This window comes from Epinephelus lanceolatus, chromosome 2, assembly GCF_041903045.1.
Source record: "Epinephelus lanceolatus isolate andai-2023 chromosome 2, ASM4190304v1, whole genome shotgun sequence".
Lineage (NCBI taxonomy): Eukaryota > Metazoa > Chordata > Actinopteri > Perciformes > Serranidae > Epinephelus > Epinephelus lanceolatus.
Genome location: NC_135735.1, coordinates 12,829,804 through 12,846,794, shown reverse-complemented (window position 1 = coordinate 12,846,794; position 16,991 = coordinate 12,829,804). Strand labels below are relative to the sequence as shown.

Here is a 16,991-nt window from a genome sequence, read left to right as displayed (position 1 = left end):
GAAAATTCTTCATGAATTTAAGTCATAGGGGTCCACGTTTAACAACAGCAAAACTATATCAAAGCATCTGTTTACAAATGCTCTCATAACTCATGCATTTATAATCCAAGTCCCAGTGAAAAAACATCCCAGTAGATCAGCAGTTTCTGAAATACTCAGACCAGCCCGTCTGGCACCAACAACTATGCCACGTTCAAAGGCACTTAAATCACCTTTCTTCCCCATTCTGATGCTCGGTTTGAACTTCAGCAGGTCGTCTTGACCATGTCTACATGCCTAAAGGCATTGAGCTGCTGCCACGTGATTGGCTAATTAGCTATTTGCGTTAACAAGTAACTAAACAGTTGTACCTAATAATGTGGCAGTGTTACACTTATAAGATTTAGTTTCCAGATAAACAAAGTTAAAACATTAGGCTGGCAGCAGTAATGAGAAGAGTGAGACTCACCAGTCAGTGCAGAGCAGCAGCTGCAGCGACGAAGACTGGGGGTGTGGTGTGTTCAAGTGTAATAGGCACTTTATTGATCCTGGAGAGAAATAACTTTTTTTAACTTTGCTAAATTGCCACAGCAAGTAACAACTCACGTACAGTATAACACAGCATGTAACAAGTAGTGAATAAAACCCACAATTTGAGAAAACGCGTGGCTGAGACTGTCAGATCCTCTCATTACAAGGTAACTGTGCAAAAGTGTACATGTTAAGTGGCTCAGTGATCCGCAGTACGTTCAGTGAACGGATCACTCACTGAAAGTACTGGCACTGTAGCACGCCACGTTCGTTCAGTCACAGTGCGACTGAACGTACTGCATAGTGAGTGCAGTGCACGTGAGCCTTCAGCCCAATTTGCCGAGTAGACCAGTTAAAAAACCCTCATTCTAAACAGTGTTCATTTACGATAGCCTACTATATATAGGACAGGACACTTAAAACATCATGATTTATAATCGAGTTTATTTTTACAAACATGTTTGTCAAAGCAACACAGCGCACCCGGCCGTCTCCACTCCCGGAACCAAAACATGAATCGTTCAGCCGTGTATCAGTTCAGTATCAGTCACAGGCTCCTCCCGCCAAGCATTGAATGATTTGGTGAACGAATCTTTTTAGTGAACTGATTCTAGTGATTCAGTAACATCTAAAGAACTGCCGTGCCCAACACTACAACAGCGATCTGTTTCTCACTCTACTAGTGACAGGCGTCAGTCATTGATACGTTACATACACAGCGCCCTCTGCTGACCAGGTGTTCCACACATTTAAGACACAACCAGTCCTGCTAGAAAATAATAAAAATCACATAGACGACATCAAAACAGTCATTTTAACATATGCTAAAGTCCTTAGCTGTTTCTAATGAGTTTTAATTTTAAATGGGGGGCAAGGCATTTTATTCCTTTTTCATGTCTCTGTCTCCAAAACACTTTTAATGTCTCTGAAGAACACTCAGTGCCACAGCAGTCACCAAAAGTACTTGGTTAGGTTTAAAAAAAAAGGGTTTGTGTGAAAATAAGTACATTTGTTATGTAACTTAAGTAAGTTAATGTCCCTTGATGTATGTCACATGACACATGTTATACAACATTATATATGAAATATATACATTTCAGTTACCTGTTTTTCCAGCCGCCAGTACTGTCTCTTCTACCTATAAAAGGATTAACAGTTGTGAGGTCACATGAAATGGTAGCTGCAGACATGTCTTTCTCAGAAAGCCAGTTAATATTTTCAAAAATGAGTGAGGGATTGAATGTTTTGATTAATCGACTCTGAGTCAAGGTCAGACTTTTTTTTTTGCAGCACAAAAAACAAATAAACAAATTGAAAAACACGAATCCAGTAAATCATTTTTGAATACAAGTCAGCAATCTGGCTGATTTTTCCTCTGATCAGTGTCGTGTTTTAAGATGTCTGGTTTTATTTTTATCCACTTTGCAGTAAATGAATGCACTGAAAGAATAAAAGAACAGACATTTCCTCTACCAGGCACATTTATTAAAGTATCTTCAAACTCTGGTCAGAGAGAAATCTTCAGCAGGTGTTTCTGTAAGCGTGATCTGTGTTGAACTGAGGACAAAAGGGCATGAGCAGAGTGTATGAGCTTACACACACCTGTCACTGTTCAACTTAAAAGGCAGGTCTTATGATGTAAGAGGCTCACAGCGCTCACATTGTGCTTGTGATTGACTCTGTAATGATGTAACCAATTGAATCTGTATCTAACCTTGCTGTCTCTCTGTCACCCACACAGGAGCAGCTTGCCTTCGAGATCGCCTCACATTTCGCTTCTGTCAGACTCTCCGTTGGCTCGGCCGGTGCCACTTGCCCAACGTGAGAGCCCAGTGCTGCAAAACCTGCAGCCAGCGTTCCCGCTCCATCAGCATGTCTCGCCCCTGAGCTGACACAAAGTAACCACTCATCAACAGGAACACTGAAGAAATATAAACCATCATTTAAGTTCACCAATCTGAGCCTTTCCTGAGTTCTTTGCCACTGCAGACTACGTGTGAATCAGTCCCGCCCCAAAACTCAGCATGTTTGTGCTGGTGACGTCATCATACAGGGCTGACACTGATTGGAGATGTAACGAAGCCTCTCTTAGCAAAACAATGAGAATGTAAATTTTTTTTTGCACTTTTTATATCATGCAGAATCGAGATTTCTTTGTAACATATGTGGTGCTGTGTAAGGGTTCTTCTGTTGATGTAGCCAGCTTTATACTGCGTTATTACACATGTAGATAAACCACTCATTAACCTCTACGGTTGGTACAATGCTCTCATTTTGATGACAGCAGCAGAAACTGAACAGATCTAACAGACAGGGAAACAACTCACTATGTGTTTTTTACGTATATAATGTGGTACAAGTGTTACCAAGTAAAAAAATAAGGCTTCGTGTGACATTATAGATAACTGTTAGCTAAGCCCCCCCCCCTTAATTACTGTAGCTACCATTTAAAATTCTTGGTAATTTCTGAAACAGTGTATGGTTGATTTCAGACAAGAGCAGCCTTCTCATATTTAGTCTGTGACTGTTGTTTTAGCCAACAAATATTAAAACATTATCAGCTGTAGCTAGCTAACTATGCAAAGGTTATCTCCTCAAGCTCTTCAAATTTTTTATGTTTTGATAGGACTTGACTACGTACGTGATGTTGATCTCTGTTTATCTGCGCCTAACAAACTATTTGCTGACAGCTTCTCACCCTCAACCAGAGCTACAACAAGTACTTTCTGCCTCAACATTTTAGGAGCCAGCTACTAATTACTGAGGGAAAAAATGTAGATTGATTATGCAGGAAGGTTAGTGTAAGGACATGATGGGGTGGTTGGTCTGTACAGGCAGGGCTGTTTCAAGACACTCTGGGAGCCCTAGGCAAGAGGCACCTTGGAGCCAAACCCCCCCCCCCCCCCCCCAGATACCAGTGAAAGTACAATACCAGTGAAAGTATCAAGGTTCTGAGTAGTATCACGATACCACAGCAAAAATGAGGCAGATGTGCCTTTTGTCATTTATGAAAAGATAAATCACTTTTCTATAATACATCAATGATATTTCAATGGAATAAATTACTTATAGACTTATTCATACTTCAAAAACAGCATCAATAAGTGATTAACAGGGGGGATCAAAACATAATAAATAAATAAAATAAAAATCAACCAGCCACCCTCCTCCCCTGACAAGTAAAGAACAGTCCCTTCATAAGTAAAGAACAGTCCCTAAAGTGGGGTGAGGTTTGTGGACCGTTACCTGCCACAATGAGAGAAATGTGAACGGCTCGTTTCTCCTCTGACACATCACACCTGTGTGCCGCCACGGCTCAGCTGTCCAGGTATCTCTGGGCAGTCATGACACCAACAAAGAGGAAATTATTGGACCTGGAGCCGGACTTCCCCGTCGCCGGTAAGCCGTTATCTTGCAGCGTATTTGACAGGAATACGGCGTCTGTGACCCCTGTTCAACCCACAACTGGTAGGATTCACCTTTTGTTTCTGCTGCTGGTTGAAAGCTGTACTTGCATAGCGTGCTGAATGATTTGTTTTGCTTGCGCAAGAGGGTGAGTGTCTGTACCGTGAGGTACCGTAGTACTACGGTACTCCAATAATGCTAGCGCGGGTGGCAACCAATCATGCGGGACATGGTCTCAATTTGCGTGACACGTGAAAAGAGACAGAAATGCTGTGCAGTCCCACACAGTGTGGGACGTCTGGTCACCCTACTTAGCCACTCGCAAGCAGCAGCTAGTAGGGGCCCCATTAGGGGGGATTCCAACGTGTTGTCATTGTTGTAGTGTCTATAGGGGTTCCATCATATTGTCATTGATATGGACCAATGTCAGCTCGGGGCCCTAGGCAATTGCCTAGTTTGCCTGTCTGGTTGCGATGGCCCTGTGTACAGGGACTTGAGCCAGCATCCCCCCAGTTCCCAAGCCAAGTCCCAATGGATCCAGCTACTGCCGCCCCCCCAAGATGCGTATAGTCATAGCCAGACAAGCTGTTTTTTTTTACATGCAACATTTTACATACCGAGAATCACTCTCACTACAGCACCACTGCACTACTTACATGATAGGGCAGTGTCCAGTTACAGCTGATGATATGATTAGACTATCACTGTTCAGAGGAGGGGTTTAGCAAACACTCAGCTGTTATGTTTAATGTCCACAGCAGCTTGTAAAAAGCCTTTTTTGATGTCACCTAGTTGTGTCAGTAGCAGTTGTGTAATGTCACACTTTGGCTTTACCACACTTCTTTTTTTTTATTTTTAGAAGTCACAAAGTAAAATGTAAACAAAAAAAATGTGGAGCTGCAGGAAATACTTGGTGCTAGAGGCCACACAGGCTCCAAACATTTTGGGTCAGGTATTGGCAGGCCCAGTGCCTTATCTACTTGAATATTGGATCATCTGATACTCTTAGTTTTATTAACCACTTGATTTAAATATGAGTCAAATTCAGCATTTTTAGAAGAGGCTACATGTTTTTTGAAGTGAATGTGAAATTATTCAAAAATGGAGGGACTGTCGAAGTCAGTGTCATATCACATTAGGTTTAATATACTGTGTAGTAAAGAAGTAGCTTTACTGTATATATAGTATTTTGTACCTTTGCAACTGTGGTTTGTCGTCTAGGAAACTGAGTCTGTTACTGACACTCTTTTGTTCTCTCTGTCTGCTCGTTCTTGCGTTCACAATCATTGTTAGCACTGACATGTTTAATTACAGGCTGCAGTTTAGAGTCTTTTCAGCAGGAATTGAAAAGCAGTTCATCATGTCCTCTTGTATTTCTTTACACTTTCTAACCTAAAAGTAACATTATCAATAGAAAAGCTTTTTGCTATATTGAGCAAAAAATCAATTCGTTAAGGAGAAAATAGCGGGGGAAATCGATGTTTTCCTTTTGTGAAATACTGAACACTGAGACAAGGTGCCATAGATCATCCCATGAATAGAGTTGCAGAAGCAGCACTGCAGCGTTAAAGAAACATTTCTTTGCTGGAGGTGCGAAACGTTAAGCTCTGCAGTTGTGGTTTTGTGTATATATTTAATTTCACATGTTGCAAAACCTTTCAATTGATGCAACACAGGAGCCCAGATGCAGTTGGAGTGTAGTTACATCTCACATCGCTGGGATCATGCAGGTATATTTTACTTTTAATGACTATTAAAAGTAAAATATACCTGCCTTGTCTACAAATGTTATGTATACATGTAGTGGGATAAGGGATAGTGCACCCAAAAATGAAAATTCAGCCATTATCTACTCACCTTCATGCCAAGGGAGGCTCAGGTGAAGCTTTAGAGTCCTCACAACACTTGCGGAGATCCAAGGGGAGAGTAGGTAGCAACACAACTCCACCTAATGGAGGCTGATGGCGCCCCAGATTCAAATGTCCAAAAACACATAATTGAAACCATAAAATATCTCCATACTGCTCGTCTGTAGTGATCCAAGTGTCCTGAAGCCTGACATAAAAATTGTTTGGAAAAACATCATTTGAACTCTGTTTTTAGCCTCATTGTAGCCTGTAGCTCTAACTGCCTCTCTGGAGATATTTTGTGGTTTCAATTATGTGTTTTTGGATGTTTGAATCTGGGGCACCATCAGCCTCCATTGTGTTGCTACCCCCTCTCCCCTTGGATCTCCGCAAGTGTTGTGAGGACTGTAAAACTTCACCTGAGCCTCCCTCGGCATGAGGGTGAGTAGATAATGGCTGAATTTTCATTTTTGGGTGCACTATCCCTTTAAATTATCTTCAAGGTTTACAGGAAGGTGCTCAGAACATCAACTTTAAGTAATGTACCTATGCTGCCTTACATTCATTTAAAATTCTCAGGATTCAGTCAATCACACGATGTGCCTTTCCCTCCTTGGTTACCGTAACTAGGTGCAAAGCAATGAACTGCAAGTTCTACATGCACACCTGTTCGATTTCATTATTTAGAGATAATTGAGAAGACGTCAATGCTTGACACACCGGCCACGCCCAGTTACAGTTGCTAAACTGACTGGACAATCAGGGGAGAGTGGTAACAAAGGGTTAATCTTATTTGTAATGGGCTGATGCATTCACACTCCACTAAACATCCTCCCACACTGAAACACAGTTGATGTTTGACTGCAGGGATACAAGCCTTTAACTTTCTCTTCTTTACTTTCTCTGATTTTAAAGATTATGTTGGTTTCCAAGCACAAAACCAAGACTGTAGCCAAGTGGCTAATAAAGCTACTAAAAACACCAGAAAAAAGCAACCAGTTGGCTAACCACAATCTCTTAACAAAATCCCACTGTAAGCTTCATTTCAATGAGCTGTTAATACGCTGTACGACAGTTAAATGTTTTGGAGAAAATGTTACTCTTGTATTAATCAGTGATGTGTTTTGACATATGGATATTTATATACTGTGCTTTACACTACAAAATAAAACCTGTGGGAAAAAATTGCAAGTGCTTATGTAATTATGTACTTATGCTCATGTAAATGCGTTTTTCACAAATGTCAAATGATGCATGCAGGAAAGAAAGAAGAAAGAAAGAAAGAAAGATAGATGTGGTTATATATATATATATATATATATATATATATATATATATATATATATATATATATATATATTGGGAGAAATGGAATTTTCTTTAGCTAAAATCCTGTTTTCGTTACCTTAGAATGAACCATTCATATCTACATAGGGAGTGGGGTCCTCACTGACTAAGATTACCATGTTGCATTGCTGTGTGATGTCTCTACAGTAGCTCAGAAGGGACAAACCAAACACTGGCTCTAGATAGGGCCATTCGCATTTTTGGATTGGCTACCATAGTTGGAAAAACAGTTTTTCAACATGAAGCCAGTTTATTCAGTGTTTTTTCCCATCTTAAATCAATGGGCACATTTATTTTTGGGAGGAAGAGACCTCATTGGCTCCTGGTAAAAACCTCGTGAATGCCTGGGTCACGACTGAGGGTAGAATGGAGTGTGAGATGGATCGGCAGTTTGGTGTTCCTCTTTATTTGCACTCTTCACCACAAGATGTCACTAAATCCCTCTATATGTTTCACACTGGACCTTTAAAATAAACATTTCCAACAGAAAAGACAGTATGCTTTTCAAACTCTGCAGCTTTAAGCTGACAAGTTTAGGAGGGAAATTAAACTTAACATTGATTTGTAGAAAGCTGATTTCGTGAAACTAAAGGTTTAATACATCACTCACAATCATACAGAAGTACATACAACTGGATGCTAAAACTTGTTTGGATGGAGGGTCAGGGTTGTCAAGGGGTGTACAGAGAATGCAATGGTTTCAAAATTTGTTCCCAATAAAGAATAACATGCCAAATCATATCTACAATACAGAATAACAGCAGTGCCTCACCTTCACAATGTGTTCAGTCATAGAGGAAAGCTTCCAATTAATAATTCATTTCCCCCCATGATTATTCTCTAATGACTAAGAAGAACAATTAGTCTTAATAGTCTGCCAGTACAGAATAACCAGTACGTCGCTTCTGCAGACTCCAACCATCCAGTTCAGTGTATGTAAAGTCAATTCCCTGTTGAGGCTGAGAAATCAGTAATCGACAGGCGGCAGCGTCACCATCTGGGTGAACTCCTCATAGTTGATGGTCCCGTTTGACTTGACGTTTGCCTCTTTGAAGAGTTCATCCACTAGACAAAGAAGAAGACAGAGAAAACAGCTTTGTGAGTGGAACTGACCAAAGAGAGCGCTGCCTGAAAACTCATTTGTCTCCCACGATTATCAGAGCTTGAGAGTCTCTGCTGCTCTTTGCCTGAGGGAGATTTTGACTGGATGACAACTCCTTCACAGAGTAGAGCTGCCAGCAGCCATAATCTGAGTGTGTTTGCTATTCCTATCAAGAAAACTGATATGTTTCACCCCATCATCGAGGATTTCTACTCAATTTAAAACTCACAAATGTTTCTAATACTGTGATTCAGTTATTTAACAGGAACAACTTTTTTCAAAAACCACCAGAGAACCAAAAGTTTATCTTATACAAAGTATTAGTATTATTACTGTTGTTATTTTAAGATGTTTAACAGTAGTGGAACTACACAGAGAGTTCAAACCTGGGGTGGGACTTCAAAACCTTCTGTGTGGAGTCTCCCCGTCAGTGAGAGCCGTCGAGAGTACTCCAGCCTCCTCCCACAGTTCAAAGACGTGCAGGTTAGATTCATTGGTTGTCTATCTCTATGTGTCAGCCCCTGTGATAGTCTGGGTGTACCCCACCTCTCGCCCAATGTCAGCTGGGATAGGCTCCAGCCCCCCCGCGACCCCCAACAGGATAAGCAGTTACAGAACATGAATGAATGCCAATAGTAGTGGTGTTTGCATTTTATGCTACTTTATACTTCTCCTGCACTTCCACTACAACTGTTTGCCAGCTGTTGTTACTGGTTACTCCAGAGGAACACATTATTTTGCTTTAGAAGTATTTTTACTTTTGATACCTTGAGTACATTTTGTTATTGGTAGTGTGCTTTTTGTTGCCTCTGATTTTAAACCTTTAATGCAGGATGTTAAATTGCCACTTAAGTGAAACAACAGTAAACAGCTATCATAGGGCTGTGTAACATTCAAATTATTATGATATCAGTACCAATACCAGCGTTAAAGTAATTCCAACAGAGTATTTCATACCTTTATTTTTACTTAATGTACATACATAGTGTGAATTGAAGAATTCCACCACTGATCCTCCTGATCCAGATGATTTTACATGAATACATTTAGCAGTGTTAAAGTGTTAAAAGTTTTAAAATATCTATGAAATAATTGTACAAGCAACTCTGTCAAATACACTGTGCTAAACTTCACATCACAAAACTTCACCACAACACAAAACTTTACACACTCTCCCATGATGGTGAACTAAAACCCTTTGGTGTGAGTATGAATCAAGACATTAGATGACATCATTTTGGGGTTTTGGAGACACAGACCGCCATTTTTCAACATTTTCACACATTTTTCGATAAAATGATCAGTCGACTAATCGAAGAAATAATCGACAGATTAGTCGACAATGAAAATAATCGTTAGTTGCAGCACTAATACCGTGGTATAAAAACTGACGGTTATCATCTTGTGTGTGCGCATGCTTTTCCTTTATACCTGGAATGTCTGTCAGATGTTCGCCAAGGACAAAAGGGTTTTAAGATTTCAACTGTTACAAAGCATTTGTTCAATCAAAAATGTACGTTTTCATTCCTCTAACGATCATTGAAGCCGATAAAAATAATAATATTTGTGTGATATTGTATACGATGATATCATGATATTTTCTGAGACAGTCATTGTAAGTTAGACGACACATATTATATCCTATAAATGCTCTGGCATCTAAATCAGGCACCAAAAATCTCCTGAATACTCAAACTGGTGTGTTGCAGCAGCAACAGTGACCACAGTCGCTCACAGTCACTACAGTTAGGAACTAAACAGTATAGTGAGATCTTTATCTGCCTTAATAGTCCGGCAGTCCAACAACTTGATAGATGTCTCCCCACTAAGAAGCAGCTGAGCCTTATTTGAATATAAACTGCTTTATGTGCACAGCAGCACCCATCCAGAGGCAGCACATTGACAGTCTTTGAATTAAATCTTTATGTTGCTTTGAAGCTACTAACTGAAATAATGAGGGGGCTCAGGCTTTGAAAAACAAATGAGATAAAAATTAAGCTCAGACATTTAACGGGATATCAGCGTCTCTGAGTCTTTGCTTCAAAAGTGTTGGACAATCCAGTTTAAAACTTTGGCTTGACTTTGCATATGAAGTGAAACATGAATGTTAATAGTTTTAAGTTGCTGTAAAAATCCCAAACTGGGACAAACTGTGAGAGTGAGCTAAAACACGAAACAAAGTTTGACTGCAGAGTAACAAATGCAGAGCATATTTTCATGTTAGCATACAACTTTCCACAACCTGCAGTTTTCTATATCTGTATTCAGGAGGATACCCCTGAAAAAACAACCAGGCACGCAGCAGAAAATAACAGTGAGGGTAAGTTTGTCAGAAATGTGAGTAAACATCAGGACGAAAGCTGCGTTGCACACACAGGTTATAGGACAGCTACGAATGGGGCAAGACTGGAGTGGATTTATGGAAGCAGCTTGCAGTTCCCAGGGGAGATACTGAGCTGAAGCCAGCCTCGCTGCAGTCAGAGTTACAGTGGATTCTTGTCTTTGTGGAGCTTACAGCGCCACAGGAGGGTGTAGTAAATGTGACACATGAAAGGAAAATTCTCTTTGTGAACAGGAGGGGGAGAGCAGCAGAGGCAGGCCAGGAGAGAAGCCATTCTTCTGACAGAAATATTTATTGATTTGTCATTTCATGGCTACAGTCTTCTTATATAAATTCCATATCCCCCCAAATCCCTAACTCCTCTTTACAATTCCCAGTTCTTACCCCTAAAAGTCTGACATTCACTGCAGTCATTAAGTGTTAGGACAGAGATTGTCTTATTCATGTTTTGGCTCTCCTTCAACACACTAAATTTTGAATCTCAGTGACTCTGACTTTAAAGGGAAACATTTGTATTTTTTCAGCCTGGTCCCTTTTCCCCATGTTTGTGTATCTAAAGCCTCATTTCCACCAAACACCTTTGGTGTGGTACCTTTGGAACCAAAACTAACCTTCAGATATGGTACCTAGACCCTAGCATTTCCACTGCAAACAGTACCCTTAAATGTGGGCGGGGTTGTTGTCACTCACTGCTCCATCCAGCACTCACTGTATCTCCTCCTTTATCAGTCTACACCTTGTTTATCGTCCACAGAACAAGGCTGCACGCCAGCATTTTCAGAGCAAAATAAAACAGGCTGCAGTGAGAGTCTCTCTCCATGGGATATTTCAAAACAGCAGGTTTGTGCATTTAGTCCTTCTCAGGCAAGCTCGGAGGTTTAGTGTTGCTGGAGCCCACAGGAACAACGCTCCGGGACACTTTTTTTACTCCGAGTGATGATTATAATATATGCAGTTCACACAGTCCGGTCGAAATTAATAAATATATATATAAACGCTTGAAGATCCACTCATTACTAAAACTGTCAACTCATGCACTGGAGTAACATTACAGGTTAACGTTCGACTTTAAAAGTCACCGGCAGTCGGCCCAATGAATTAAGTTATTTTTCCTCAGACTCCAGCTGCTGTGAGAGGCAGCAAAACATGCTTTCATTTTATAGTTACAGTTTACTAATAAAACTCTCCACAGTATGAACAGTGGTTACATGAGCCTCAAAACCAGACACAACTCAGCCCTGAGCAGAGTGACTGTCCTCTATTGACCAATCAACAGACTGCAGTGTTCACAGCTCCACCTTTTAGTACCAGATCTGTGTGCTAGGTACCCCAACAGAGAGGGGACCAAAAATGGGGACGGTACGGAACTGTTCCATTGGTACCATCCACAACTTTTCACAGTGGAAACGGGAAAAACAACGAACTGAACCAAAACATAGTAGCTCAGTGGAAACGGGGCTTCAGACACAAAAACATTTTAAAAGGGGGTCCAGGTTGAAAAATGCATTAGTTACCTTTTAAGTTTAAGGGTACTGGGGGTGTTCATATTGGATGAACAGCCAGGAACTCTTGGCACTTTTTACTAAGAAAAGGTACTACATATTTAACACAGCCTCATAGTTGATTTCAATTCCAGTGTGTGTATAGAGTGTGTCAGTAAACCCGGAACTCCATTAGCGCTTTTAGCACTTCCGGTTCTCTCGTCTAAAAGTCAATACGTTTTTGAATGGGATTTTGGTAAAATGCCTCAAATAAGGTCTGTGGTTAACAAAAGCTTAAGCGAGTTTCAGGTTTTGTTCTACGACATAAAACACGTCAGTAAATACCCTACTTGTGAATTTTGAAGCTTTTCTGTGTCGTAAAAAAGGCGGTTGCTAACAAGTTGCTCAATACGACTACAAACCCTGTCGGGGACATTAAACGTCATCACTCCCGAACAGGCGAGAGTGCTGGCAGTCCACCATTACAGCTTCTTATTTAGCTTAAACAGTCCGATTTCCCCATTATACAATGTTTTTAAAATAAAGCGGCCGAAATCAGTTGAAAGCTTAGTGGCGGTGACGTCAGGAGTCATGCAACTGTGGAGTAGTCATGTAGTCCGTTAAAGCCTAACGTTAGCTTTTTACTTCTGGCGATCGCATTTAAGCTTCAAATGTGGTATGAAAGGTGTTCATATGTGAAGATTATCTCGCTGAACAAAACCTGTAAGTACCATAAACTTGTGTTAGCCACAGAGCTTATTTTTTGACATAATCCAAAACGCAATGCAAAAATCACATTCACTTTCTCTTCCAGGAACCAGCACGATGCTAAACTTCCGGGTTTTGACATCAGCCCTGGCACACTCTATTACAGAGCCAAATAAACTGTCCAAACATACGGACTGGACTACACTATAACTTTGCCCCATACATCCATGTGCTCACTGTGGATTGTAGTGAAAGTAGCCTCAGTATCAACGCAGCACCTTAGTAGCTTCCTCTAGTCTTTTCATCTTGAGGTTTCTCACTGATTAGAATTTACTTACCTTCTTTGTCTGTGAGTTTCTCCCCCAACTTGGTGAGCTTGGCCCGCAGCTCAGACGCCTGGATGTAGCCTTTCTTCTGTTTGTCTGTCATCCTCAGTGCCTCCAGGATTTCTGCCTTGGGGTCTTCCTGTTGCATCTGTCTGTGCATCATCGTCAGAAATGTGGAGAAGTCCAGCTCGCCTGTCTTTTCTAAATGTGAATGTAACAAAAAACATTATGTCTGTGTCAAAAAATCATAAAGCATAGTTACATAATGCATCAAAACTGACTGTAAGGGCCAGCAGGGGACAGAAATATTGGGATTGTCAATATAATTCCTTCTTTTTCTTCCTAAGGCTTTTCTCTTTTTTTCCATTTAAGATTTGGAGTCAAGGGTCTAACGATAGGGGGTATCATACTGTATGTTGTACACTGTTGATATTTTGTAATTTTAAAAGCAAAGCAGTAGGCTTCATCAGTGTTAATATGCCACTTGAGCTCGGTCTCATCGAAGTCGTAGTCATCGAAATCCGGCACTTGGGCATTGACTTGCAGTGTCAGAAACCAACGAAAAAGGTGTCCTTTAACGTTGGCATGATACGCGGCCGGTTGCTGTTATAGTTTAACAGTGCCCGGGAAACGTAGTGGTACAAGGACGAAAGTTAAGCTGGCAAAAGTCCAACTGGTGCCAGTAGGAGGGATGGATCCAACAAACACCGACCGTCACCCCAGAGAGCGGTGTTCACCTCCCATAAGATTATGAAGCCAAACCCTGTTCTTATTACCTAAACCTACCCACATGTTTATTGTTGAAAGAAAAAGGATCTCAATTCACAGTGTTGTACTGATGAGTGTGTTTATTTTGAAAGAGACTGTATATAAACTGTAAATTTCCTGTGAAAACTGAGATGTATTTTGAAAGAAGACAATGCATGTAACAGGCAGAACTTGACACAGTGTCCCAGAACGTCAGCAACCAACACACCCAGGGTACCTTTAATGTCGTATGTGGACGTGGAAAGTCCATGACCAAACGTCGATATGTGACACGGTTGAAGTGAGAATGTGTTGGCCACTTGATAATTACTTTTATTTTATTTTTTTAATTTTTATTATTGTTTTATAAAAGCCTTGAACTCAAGATTTGCAATAACAAACTAACAATAATGCATATAAAGAAAGAAATAACTGTATATATAAAACAATAACGATAAAGGATTTCTGTGAGCACCACCCATAATAACCACACTCAAACAGTTAAACAGTTAAAAGCAAATTACACTTCAAAGTTTTAGCTTAAGACCTGTGTCACCTTGAACAAATTTTTGCAATCTTGACTGGCCCCTCAAACTAATTAGATTCACTGTATGTACTCAACCGATTTTGTGAACTTGTAGATGTCTCTCAATTTCCCCAAACGTGGGGCTTGTTCCCAGGCAGCGCATTACTGTGATCAGATCGTTGGCAGCAATCTTGCCCTTTTGCTTCTTGTCATACAGAGAGAAGCACTCCTTGTATTCTGCCAAGGAAATGGAAAAAGTAATGGATTACATCAGCATAGTTCATTTCACTGCATTATTTAATAAGGGACATTTTCAGTACAGCAGGTTTACTTAGAGAAACACCAGCATTACTTCACAAGTGCTACTAAGACTGAACAAGGACAGACTTTGATCCATATGTGATTCCTCATGTGTTTTTCAACACGTATTAGTTATTAAAAGATAAATGTTGAGAACTTAATGGAAATAAACAGATAGTACAAGTCAAATATATTAGATAATAGTAATAGAAAAGTGTAGTGTAAAACTCTTACCATTGATTTGAACTGGTGTGAAGAATTTAGCCTGCAGGGTGAAAACAGAACAACATCACTCGTCAGGTAAGATACAAATATTTCTGTTACAAAAGAAAAATACATGAAAAGTTTTATTGGATTTCTCGCTCTCACCATTGTTGCAGTCACTTTGTTTCTCTCCAGGAAGAAGACAGTTTCCTGTGGTGTGCGTCACCTGTCCTTCCACCTCCGTTTAAAGTCCACCACCTGTAAGCCTTGACGTAATTTAATATGTGTTGCTGTGGTAACGCTGATACCAGATCCACAGTGCTGCTTTGTCCTTTCCCTTTCCACCTCACCACTCTGATACAAGGAAGGGACCAATTATCACCAGACACCATATCATACTACAGTGTCTTATCATATATTGAAGTACTTTGTAATCACATAAAAAGCATATACATTTGTTGTCATGAATAAAACACATAAAGGCTCTTTGTAGATGATTCGGTGATTTAAAGCACATTCAGGATCAAATAAGGTTAGTTAAGAAAAAAATTTGAGGAACTAGAAAAGTGCACGCAGCAGAGAGCAGATCTCCACCAGGCAGCCAATTTTGAGCATAGATGTATAATAATAACTCAACATGGGACCCCAAGCCCCCAAGCCAAACAAAGGTTTCTAGCTTCCATGGTACGCGGCCCACTGAATATGCACAGTAGCGTTTCCCCCGTTGGCACCGCCCGCTAGTTCCCACTCAGCTCATAGACTTTACACTGTGATGACATCAGATTTTGGAATTGTTTTTCTTGACTTGACAACAGTTTTACAAATATAAAACCTTCATAGATCAAAATTCATAACAGGAAGAGTCATAAGACCTTGACTGCGGCTCGAGATGTCCTGTCAACTGTTGTACAGACGTCCCTTTCATAATGGTGGTCTATGGGGAACATGTGTTTTGGACAGCAGGGGATTATTTCGCTGCAATACTGCAAGTGGCTACTGGAAAAAATTGAAAGTAGTTGGGGGGTCATGGTGTTGTGCTGGCCGAGAGTGATTGTGGCCTCTCTAAATCATGCATGCAGCGGAGCTGCACCCAGTGGAATTGTGCCTTCTGGTTCCCTTATAGTCAAGATGGCGGCGAAGATGACAAAATGGGAAATATTAAGTGAATCATGACATATTGGGTATGGAATTAATTTAGAGATTCTCTTGTTTAAAATGAGACCAGTCTGATATATATATTTAGAACATGGCACTCTTAAATACTTGATTCTGATTGATTAATCAACAAAATTCTGCAGTGTTTATTTCTTGAGGTATCACCGCTGCTCTGCTGCTCCGTTGCTAGGGACGCCATAGCAACGGCCTTAGACTAAGGAGCATCAAAATCAGTTAACTTTAGTCCACACAGGCCAAATAGGATCGGAGTGGCATTTCTTTTTGTGAATTTTGAATCAATAAAACGTGCTTTAATCATTATTTTGTGTCACATCACTGAATGTTTTAGTAGTAAGCCATGTTCTAAGCGGGATAATGCGCGTCGGGGTTCCATTCCCCTGTCGGGAGTTATTTTTCAACTGTCACTGGCTCACTATACATTATCCCTTACATGTCAGTTTGGAGGGGCGGCACAGTGGTTAGCACTGTCGCCTCACAGCAAGAGGGTTGCCAGTTTGATCCCGGGTGTGGGAGCCCTTCTGTGCAGAGTTTGCATGTTCTCCCCGTGTCAGCGTGGGTTCTCTCCGGGCACTCTGGCTTCTTCCCACAGTCCAAAGACATGCAGATTGGGGACTAGGTTAATTGGTGACTCTAAATTGTCCATAGGTGTGAATGAGAGTGTGAATGGTTGTCTGTCTCTATGTGTCAGCCCTGCGATAGTCTGGCGACCTGTCCAGGGTGTACTCTGCCTCACCCGATGTCAGCTGGGATAGGCTCCAGCCCCCCCGCGACCCTCAAGAGGATGAAGCAGTTAGAAAATGAATGAATGAATGAATGTCAGTTTGGAGCCACGACAAGCCAAAATGTGTCATGTAACAGCCTCGGTGAGGCTTATCTTGAGCTGAGACCATTACTGAACATGCCTTTTTTCTTTATGCTTTTACTGTGTGATTGTGTTGATGACTTGCAGCCCTTACTGGCCAGTTAAAAGA

The 16,991-nt window shown here is 40.8% G+C and overlaps 2 protein-coding genes across 2 annotated transcripts in view; one reads left to right on the top strand and one right to left on the bottom strand.

The window, feature by feature from the left end:
• Window positions 1-6,413, top strand: part of adamts7 (a disintegrin-like and metallopeptidase (reprolysin type) with thrombospondin type 1 motif, 7) — a 104,582-nt gene extending 98,169 nt beyond the window's left edge. The window contains exon 24 of the mRNA XM_033630868.2: window positions 2,252-6,413. Coding sequence (XP_033486759.2) covers window positions 2,252-2,397 — 146 coding nt within the window. The 3' untranslated portion in view covers window positions 2,398-6,413. The remainder of the gene's footprint in view (window positions 1-2,251) is intronic.
• A 1,272-nt stretch (window positions 6,414-7,685) lies between these two features.
• On the bottom strand, window positions 7,686-15,129 carry LOC117251861 (calmodulin-like protein 4). The gene is made up of 5 exons (XM_033618412.2): window positions 15,010-15,129; window positions 14,875-14,905; window positions 14,437-14,577; window positions 13,080-13,268; window positions 7,686-8,174 (listed from the first exon to the last, which is right to left on the bottom strand). Exons 1-5 carry the CDS (start codon window positions 15,010-15,012, stop codon window positions 8,077-8,079), a joined length of 462 nt encoding a protein of 153 aa, XP_033474303.2. The 5' UTR covers window positions 15,013-15,129; the 3' UTR covers window positions 7,686-8,076.
• Between the last annotated feature and the right edge of the window lie 1,862 nt (window positions 15,130-16,991).

What these genes read in the sequence shown, in the direction of transcription:
- LOC117251861 (XM_033618412.2), bottom strand. An exon ending in CACACCAGTTCAAATCAATG is followed by an intron (nt 14,578 to 14,874) that starts GTAAGAGTTTTA and finishes TTTCCTTGGCAG; the next exon opens with AATACAAGGAGTGCTTCTCT. An exon ending in TCTACAAGTTCACAAAATCG is followed by an intron (nt 13,269 to 14,436) that starts GTTGAGTACATA and finishes ATTCACATTTAG; the next exon opens with AAAAGACAGGCGAGCTGGAC.